Source organism: Bactrocera latifrons, unplaced genomic scaffold (assembly GCF_001853355.1).
Source record: "Bactrocera latifrons isolate USDA-ARS-PBARC rearing strain unplaced genomic scaffold, ASM185335v1 scaffold_205, whole genome shotgun sequence".
Taxonomy (NCBI): Eukaryota; Metazoa; Arthropoda; class Insecta; order Diptera; family Tephritidae; genus Bactrocera; species Bactrocera latifrons.
This window is the reverse complement of record NW_017535575.1, coordinates 475,720-485,262: the sequence shown is the minus strand read 5'-3', so window position 1 is coordinate 485,262 and position 9,543 is coordinate 475,720. Positions and strand designations below refer to the sequence as shown.

The 9,543-nt window shown below is 35.7% G+C and overlaps 1 protein-coding gene across 3 annotated transcripts; it reads left to right on the top strand.

Moving 5' to 3' along the window:
• Window positions 1–823: 823 nt before the first annotated feature.
• Window positions 824–8,596, top strand: LOC108968151 (protein argonaute-3). 3 transcript variants are annotated; one of them, XM_018931952.1, is made up of 3 exons: window positions 824–939; window positions 1,095–1,209; window positions 5,821–8,596. In XM_018931952.1, exon 3 carries the CDS (start codon window positions 5,823–5,825, stop codon window positions 8,523–8,525), a length of 2,703 nt encoding a protein of 900 aa, XP_018787497.1. In that variant the 5' UTR covers window positions 824–939; window positions 1,095–1,209; window positions 5,821–5,822; the 3' UTR covers window positions 8,526–8,596. The 3 variants fall into 3 exon arrangements, with proteins under 3 accessions (XP_018787497.1, XP_018787496.1, XP_018787495.1); XM_018931951.1 differs by having other exon boundaries at window positions 824–1,029; XM_018931950.1 differs by having other exon boundaries at window positions 824–1,029; window positions 1,077–1,209.
• Window positions 8,597–9,543: the final 947 nt, after the last annotated feature.

The window sequence follows — 9,543 nt, the reverse complement described above, 5'->3', positions numbered from 1 at the left end:
ACTAAAATAAAAACCTATATCTTAAACTATGTTCAGACCGATACTTAATCACACGATTTTGGCTGTTGAATGGATTATCCCAGTAATCTTATAAATTTATCAAGATTTCGCCATAMAAAAATGACAGTTCAAAATCACTTCATATTACGTTATCAAAGCTGATTTAGACACTACAAAGGGAAAAAAGTGTAAACAAACGATTTTTTAAAGCAATGAATCTAATTTCACCTGAAAATCGACTTAACAAATGAAAAAATGCATTCATTATTTCTATTATATGGAAAATATTTAAAAATTGACGGCTTTTTTTTTTAATATTTTATGAGATTCTTTTCTTTTGATAAATATTAGGCGATGTGAATTCTTGACTGACAATAACAGCTGTTTTTGGATCTTTCTAACGGCAGTGAGAACACTGTTAGGTTATGATATGCTTAAATGTAATCTAATATTTTAAATTTTCGGTCTGAACATGGTATTAAAGTGCATTTTGTATAGCATTAGTTGCAACTATCCAAATTTTTTTTCATACGATATGCATTCTAAAGTACGCATTTAATCTTAGAAAAATAAATGACGCCTCAGATATGGTAAAATCTGTACATGCAACTTATTTTTTTTTAATTTACTTACACTTGTACGTATGACCACACAAGAAATTGACATGCGATTTTGTACAATTTTTTTTTATAATTCAGATTCTTTACTGTTGTGTGTGGCCACAGGGTTAGGTTGCTCAGCGACGGTTGGTATGGGCTAGTTATTTTTGTTTCAATTGTTTGCAACCCTGCCCACTCTTCAACGTAACAAATAAAACGTAACCGATGCCTTAGTAAGCTTTGTGTAGTTTTGCATTTATCCACGTTATTCTGTGGTTTAATTAATTACTTCGGCACACAGTTTGCCGATTTAAGATATAAACATTTAATTGATACAGTTGTAAGATATTTATTCTTCCTGTTCGTTGTTATCGATGCCATAATATTGTAAATGCCATTGGCTGCTGACTTAGGGTGGATTGTTTATTTAGTAATTTTGTGGTTTTAGTTAAACTCAATCTAAATTAATAACATTAGGATGTGATTATTGCACAGGGTCTTTAAAATTGGGGCTGCTGCTTCTTGGAATATACTAGAAAAGTGCCGTTAGGCGATAATCATTCATAGCTGTACCCAAGCTGTACAATCAGAAGCACCACAGTTTTCAGCGGTAAGTTCTTTATAATTATTATTTTTTATTTAATTAATTTTAAGTTGTTGAATTTTAAAATATTAATTGCAAATGTATAAGTCAAACGATACCTACATATGTGTGAAAGAAAGTATGGGTAAATTTTTGAATAGCATTCCCCGATTTTATTGGTAAAATTATTTATGGTTTTTGAGATATTTGTATTTAAAGATCAAAAATTCAACTTTAAAATGCGTATTTCTTCCATTTATAATGAATTTTGTAGTTATATTTTTAACTTTTATATCCACTAACACTTCTCTAATTCGTTTCTAACCATTTATTATAGTGCAAAAATAACTTTTATTCAACATTTATTTTTTGTTCAATTGCTTTTGTTCAAATAATAACAAAAGGGTTGCATTATAACTAACACGTATATTTTTTTTAAAATGTTTTACTAAACTTTACGTACCTATATCCGGTGGTTTCTGGATTGCGACCTTCGGCCGCGCTGTAAAAAAATCCTGATCGAATACCCGGTTAGTATTTTACTGTATAGTAGAGGACCCGTCCACGTTTCACTGTGGTTGATACATAGAGAATGTGCCCAAAAAATAAGATGAGATTTGAATTTAAACTGCGCGCGTCGAAAAATTTGGAGAATTATTTTTGTTTAGGTTGGTAGTACTCTCAGYCACATTTATGTCAAATTTCAGGTCAAAATATTCATTAGTGTTTGAGATACGTGTCGTTTTGTGAGCTGCTAGAAGTGAGTTTTTCGTTTTGTGCGATGTAGAAATTTGTGGAGCAAAGAATTTGCGATAAATGATAATTTCGCCGAAAACTCAGCCCACATCATTCCGCACCACCGTATTCACCTGATCTGGCGCCGTGCGACTTCTGGCTGTTCACCAAGCTCAAAAGACCGCTCMGGGGACACCTATTCAAGCCGCTGCGAGGACGGAACTGAAGGCTATCCCGGAAAGTGACTACAACCAGTGTTTCGAAGATTGGAAAATGCGTTGGCATAATGTACTACATCTAGTGGGGATTACTATGAAGGGGACGCAATTGATTTGGAAGAATAAATCAAATATTTTTTGAACACAGTATGATTTCTATTAGCTGAATTGTAACTATTAGTTAATGAGATATAATATTTTTGTGAACAACTTGTCTTAGTTTACCAAAAATTGGATCATAAAGCATTTCGTGTGTTAAAGCATTGCTTATTCGATAAAATAAAGTTGAAATTGCGCGCAGGGAAATCCACCGTTGAAAAGATATTTGCTAAGCTGGAAACAGGCGAAATGAGCAAAGTAAGAGCAAAGTAGATGCCTCGCAAGTTCATAATGTAACAAAAACAATGAATAACTGATTCTGAGAAGTGTTTAAGTGCTCTCTAATCGGAATAAAAAATTTTTGCGTCGGTGATAGAAACATAGCTTCATCATTTCCCACTGAAGTTCAATCGGCAGTCATTCAAGTGGACTGCACATGATGAACCGGTTCTCACGACAGCCGTTCTGGCATTCGGGTCAGGTGCAATACATGCAATGGATGGAGCCATCTTAAGACCTGTTCAGGCCTTAGGACCTATAGGGAGTGGACCACGCGTTACGTGGCCCCATGTTGCCTGCGCGATACTGCGACAATTGCYTTTACGGCTGTGCAATCTGCTCACACAGGCAACATAGCTCCCACTCTGACTTGTCCCTCCCAACCTTCATCCCACTCCAATCCTCGTACGAGAACTAATCAGCAACTCTTGGTTCCTCGCGCAGTCTGTTCCGTGTGTCAGACCGTCATACGTCGGAATGTTACATCAGTCAAATGCAATTCCTGTACTGGCTGGTGTCACTTCCCGGCGTGTTCCGGCTTGCGCACCACACGTGGCTGGCGTGAAGCATACGTTGCCCCTGCTGCAGGAGTCTGCCCCCGTTGGCGTCGCCAACAAACACCCCAGCGCGACAACCGCCCCTGCGGGTTCTGCAGATGCAACAATCACCACCTAGACGTCACTATCTCACCCCCAGGATCACTCACGCACACCCGCGACAAACCCGATTACTCCAATTTAACTGCAACGGACTCCAGAGCAAGATGGAGGAGATAGTTGCACTTATGAATCGGGAACGTGTACTGCTAGCTGCGGTCCAAGAAACCAAGTTAAATAGCCGCTCAGATCTTCTGAGTTGTGCCGGTTTCAACGTTTTACGTAAAGATCGCGAGCGAGATAATGGGGGCGGCCTAGCATTCATATTGCACAACTCCGTGCGGTATCGTCTAATCGATGAGGGATCGATCGACCGCAGGGATACTACCCTAGAATGTCAGGGCATAGCTATGTCGAGGCGATGTCGAGCTCGAAATATTTAATATATACGTCCCCCCAGTTACCATATCATCTGCCCATAACCTTCTGATTTCGTTTCTGTGGACAACCGTACCTACATTAACTTTAAAGAAGCTAATTGGGTCGGCTTCACAGAATTTGCTGAGAGCTTTTTCACCGCACCACCCATTCCTACAGCTGTGATCGTTGACGAACGTCATTTCCACAAGGTGGTAGCAGTTGATACCGCTCGCTTGGAGATTCGGACAAAATGGATAGAGCACCACGAGTCTTACTAACCTGAATGTGATGACCGAGTTGAAATTTAATTCAGTGGCCATGCCTCTTGGAACCCGAAGAAAGACGCGAGCTATTTTAACCAGCAATTCACATCGCACCCCTTGGCAAGTAAAGCCAAAGATGCTAAAATACTTCGGACCACTTACTTCGTTATATTTATACTTTAGGAGGTTAAACTCGTACTTATCCAGAATCAACCAGAGATACCAAATATATGTCCTGCATGATCGAGTACCGCAAGGTGTTCGCATGACTCTTAACTACCACTTTGCATGCCAAGCTAACTTTACAACACTCCTCTTCTAAGGGACTGAGCCCGTTGAAATAGCACGTTTCCTGCGCTTTTCGTTGGATGACTTTGATGACAACATATCTGAACCTCAATACCACATTTCTAGATAACGAAAACATTCCTTAGCCCCTCACATACCTAACAAAAATTTTAAAACTTTCGGTGTACTTAAGAGGGGGCCTGATTTAGAAGCTTTAAAAATTTATTTTTTTTTGGTTAAGTCTCTTTAAAAATAATCTAAGAATATGTTTACAAAGTTATAGATGGGATTTAACTTGTTAAAAATATGAATCTCTTTGAAGTTTTTGTTTCCGATAGAAATTGCGAACTGCATCCTGCCTGCCGTCCGACAAATGYAAAGGTGAAATGATATTTAAATATATAACTATAAACCTTTGCTTTAATCACTTATTTCTTTCCTTCCCAAAAGAATCCTCCGCAAAATCGGTTTTTTGAAGCCTCTGAGCAAGGTTATTTTAATAAAATTGAAAGAGCGTGTTTTTCTAATAACGCGTAATTTTATTGTCTAAAATCGGATGAAAACTTGCGAATTTTCAAATATCCGGTTAAATTAACTCCTTATATTTAAAACTAAATTCCAAATACGTTACATCATATTTTCCGTTTGGCTTTATACCGTATATATCGGTCAATTTAATTGGATATACTTATTAGGTATAATACCGAAAACATGAAATAACTTATGTATATTATACTACATACTATAACGATTTTCCTTATTCTACCAAATCTAATGTCAAATATGTCGTTCAGTGTGTAAGCAATGTATCCTTAAATGATTTTCGCCTTTCCACCTGTCTTTAATTTTATTGAAATTGTGTGAACGAATTTTCTTAAAAGTTATACAATTCCAGTTAAACTTCCATAACTCGATCTCATTTCGGGGAAATCTCTCTTTGTAAACAGCTGCTCACGTAGATGATATTATAGAACCGACTATTTCGGACGCAATGAATTTGACTTCCAGCGAGATGGAAAACGATGAGGATTCTGAAGAAGAAAAAATGCAATCGCCATCCAAAAAAGACGTAACGCATTTCTTTGTAATCATACTGTTGCAACCTGTTGCCACATAGTATAATAGTTAACGAGCAAAGTGAAAATCCCAGTGAGGGTCTGACTGCCTGTCCGTCCGTGCAATCTGTAAATTGAGCAAAAATTTAAATACATATCTTGATGAAACTTGATATGCGAGTTTCTTAGTACAAAAATGACATTCAGTCAGAAACCTTTACGAATATTTGTATTTCTGTATATCAGAAAATGGGTTTAATCGGGCCAATACTTCCCTGAACCCCCATATACCTAATATAAAGATTTTTGAAATTCCATGTGGATATATCGGCAGTTTTACTCATWACAATATATCTTTGCAACTGAAATATATTCAATTCGGCGAAAACTTGAYCTACCCTCCATATATGTAACTATTAGCAGGATTTTCTAACATTGGGCTGACTTTGATCCATCTAATTGGTGATTGTATGTGAGTTTCCTTAATGAATCCCAGTGAACAAGTTTTAAGAAAAAATGATAAAATTGGGACGATACTTAATATAAAGCTTTCTCAGCATATGAAGTTATGTCTCGGTGTTTGATCTTTGCAGATTGCAAGAATAAAAAACGATTACACCCGAATTACTTATTACTTACTCCGATAACTTATTTTAGAATTAATAATTTTTTTTTATTCCCACAGTAATGGCAGCACGCGGACGCGGGTTCCTTTTTTCACTTATGGTGGACAAAGATTCAACAGACTCATCACAAAAAGATAGCGGGCTTGGAAGCAAAAGCCTTCAATCTACCGGAGAGTATCGTCGTATTGGACGAGGCAAGCTTCTAGATGACTTGGCTTCTTCATGCGGTAACATGACTCTTGAGGGTCGTTCTTCCGACGATACAAATCAAAAAAATACAACTTCTTCAAGTGATTTGAACAAACCTTCTACGTCAGGTGGACGTGGCCGTGCAAATGTATTCAAAAATTTATTTACTCCAGAGAAACCAGATCAAACACTAAATATTCAGCCTACATCGTCCACGCCGGTTACCACACCTAAAGCTGAGCTGGAATCAAAACCAGAACCCAACATAGACTTAATTMAGTCAGATATTTATAACCCAGAAAAGAAGTATGGTAGTAAGGGTATGCCGGTTCGTTTAGCATGCAATTACATTCGGTTGTCGTCTGATCCCGAAAAAGGAGTGTACGTATACGAAGTACGATTTCATCCTCCTGTAGATTCACTTAGTTTGCGCATGAAGTACTTAAATGAACATCGCGATGAATTTGGAGGCACTAAAACATTTGACGGAGTAACACTTTATTTGCCAATTTTACTAAAAGAAAAATTAACGACATTTATTTGTAAAAGTCTTGCGGATAGTTCTGATATCGAAATACGTATTTTATTCAAAAGGAAAGAAGCTCTCAAAAATTGTATTCATCTTTACAACGTGTTATTCGATAGAGTTATGAAAACATTAAATTATGTTCGTTTCGACCGAAAGCAATTCGATCCAACAGCTCCAAAAATTATTCCACAAGCTAAATTGGAAGTATGGCCGGGATATGTTACCGCGATTGATGAATATAAAGGTGGCTTGATGTTGTGTTGTGACGTGTCACATCGACTTTTGTGTCAAAAGACTGTGCTTGAATCATTAGTAGAGATCTATCGCTCCAACTCAAAGTTGTTTCAAGAAAATGCTAAAAAATTTCTATTGGGTTCCATAGTTATAACTCGCTATAATAATCGAACATATAGAATAGATGATATATGCTTTGATAAAAATCCAAAAGCAACATTCCAAACCAAACAAGCCGAGTTATCTTATATCGATTATTACAAACAGAGTCATAACATTCTAATAAAAGATGAGAGTCAACCGCTTATAATTAGCATAAAGAAGCAAAAAACCGCTGATAAGAAAGCTGATGAAGACTTAGTGGTATGCTTAATTCCTGAGTTATGCTATTTGACTGGCTTACGAGATGACATACGTTCGGACTACAAATTAATGCGTGAGATCGCCACATTTACAAGAGTCTCACCTAATCAAAGACTGCTCGCATTAGAGAAATTTTTCAATAATGTTAACAATTGTCCAGAAGCTCAAAACATACTTCAAAGTTGGGGATTAACATTGAAGAATTCTCATGAATGTTTAAATGGAAGACAATTTGAAGAAGAACAAATAATTTTTGCTAAAAAGCAATTCTCGGCTGGTATGAATGCAGATTTTTCTAAATATGTATGTAACAATGAAGTTCTGGAGGTGGTGCATTTAACAAATTGGATATTAGTGCATTGCAAAAGTGATACAAGATGTGCCAAAATTTTTTACGAAAATGTTGAGAGAAATTCACGCTCTTTAGGAATTCGTGTTGATAAGCCGAAAATGGTTACTTTGGATAATGATCGAGTAGATACATTTGTGAAAGCATTGAGAAGTCATATAGATGGCCAATCGCAAATTGTCGTATGTATTAGTCCTACAAATCGTGATGATCGTTATGCAGCTATAAAAAAAGTTTGCTGCGCGGAGATACCAATACCTTCACAGGTAATAAATGCACGAACACTTTTGAATGAGGCCAAAAATCGTTCGATAGTACAAAAGATCATGYTGCAAATGAACTGTAAATTGGGTGGGTCATTGTGGGCCGTGAAAATTCCATTTAAAAATGTTATGATCTGTGGAATAGATTCATACCACGATGCCGCTCAAAAGGGAAATTCCGTTGCGGCTTTTGTGGCGTCATTGAATTCTACTTACACAAAGTGGTACAGCAAAGCTGTAATACAAGGCAAAAGGGAAGAAATCGTTAACGGTCTATGCTCGTCGTTTACAGCTGCAGTAACTCGTTTTCACCGAGAGAATGGAAGATTTCCTGACAGTATTATTATATATCGAGATGGTGTTGGTGATGGTCAATTGCCTCTTTGTTCCGGTCATGAGATACCACAACTGGAGGCTGCTTGTAAACGTGCTTTTACAKATTATGCTGTAAAAATAACTTTCATTGTTGTTCAAAAGCGAATAAATACCCGATACTTTGCTATGAATGGATCCAGTATCGATAATCCGCCTCCAGGTACAATCGTTGACGAATGTATTACGCGYTCAAAGATGTACGATTTTTATCTGGTATCACAAACTGTACGCCAAGGAACTGTTACACCATCTCATTATATAGTATTAAGAGACGACGCTAAGTATAGTCCTGATATTATACAAAGGCTGACATATAAACTCTGTTTCATGTATTATAATTGGCCAGGYACTATTCGCATACCGGCTTGTTGCCAATATGCGCATAAAATGGCATWCCTCATAGGTCAAAGCATTAGAAGGGCTACTGCAGAAGATCTTTCTGACAGACTATTTTACCTTTAAGTTTTTTTATGATTAAAGAAAATTTTGTATTGATTACAAAGTGATTTAAATACTATTAATTTCTGCTGTTACCTTTATGAATGAAAAAAAAGTACAAAAAACATTTTTGAATGAATATTTTTAATTTTTTACAATTTCAATATACGTGAAGTGTATTTTTGTTCCGTTGCTTTTATATGAATAATAAATTGGTAAAAAAAAATATTTTTTATGATTTGCGTAAGTATGAAGTTGGTTTCCGTTTTGCTAAATATCAATAGACAAGTTTCTGGTGGAAAGGCGTTTCGTTACTCAACTAGCAGCAAAGAGCACAAGTTCAAAATGAAGAAGGAAAAGAGAGAACTGTTCTTTCTCTAGTGAAATATTTAGTTTATTCCATAACTCCTAACTGTTGCTAGCTGAAGCAAAAGCTGAGAGAGCTCTTAGTTTCTACTAGTGAATTTTTTACCCGAAGAAAATAGCTACGCCATAAGAAGAAACATCTGAAACAGCTGTTAAAACACGTGTTAGCAAACGAGATTTGATTAAAATTGTTTAATTGATATGATGGGACGACGTTTTAATATTTTTTTAGCTAATTTCTGCTATTTACAGCTAGTTTATCAGTAATCTAGGAATCAAGTCAATTTCGAATTTGATTTTCTTCATTTTAATATTAATATTTCAAAATTGTTAAAATAAAATTGAAATATTCATTAAATATGATTGTGAGATTTTGAACACAAAATTGAATTTAAATGGTAATATAAAAGTAAATACGCATATATTAATTTTATTTATTTTTTATTATAAAATGAATTCGATATGAGATACATACATGCCAATAATATACTTATAAACTTAATTTATTTATACATATATATGTCTATACTATATATATACAACTTATTTGAAATTAAAAGCTTTAAAAGATATTTGACATGCAAAAATTTCTCTAAAAACAATCAGAAATTAGTATTGAAGTGCGATAACTAGTTATCAATTATCAGAAAGTCAACAAATTTCTAAAGGCTGAATT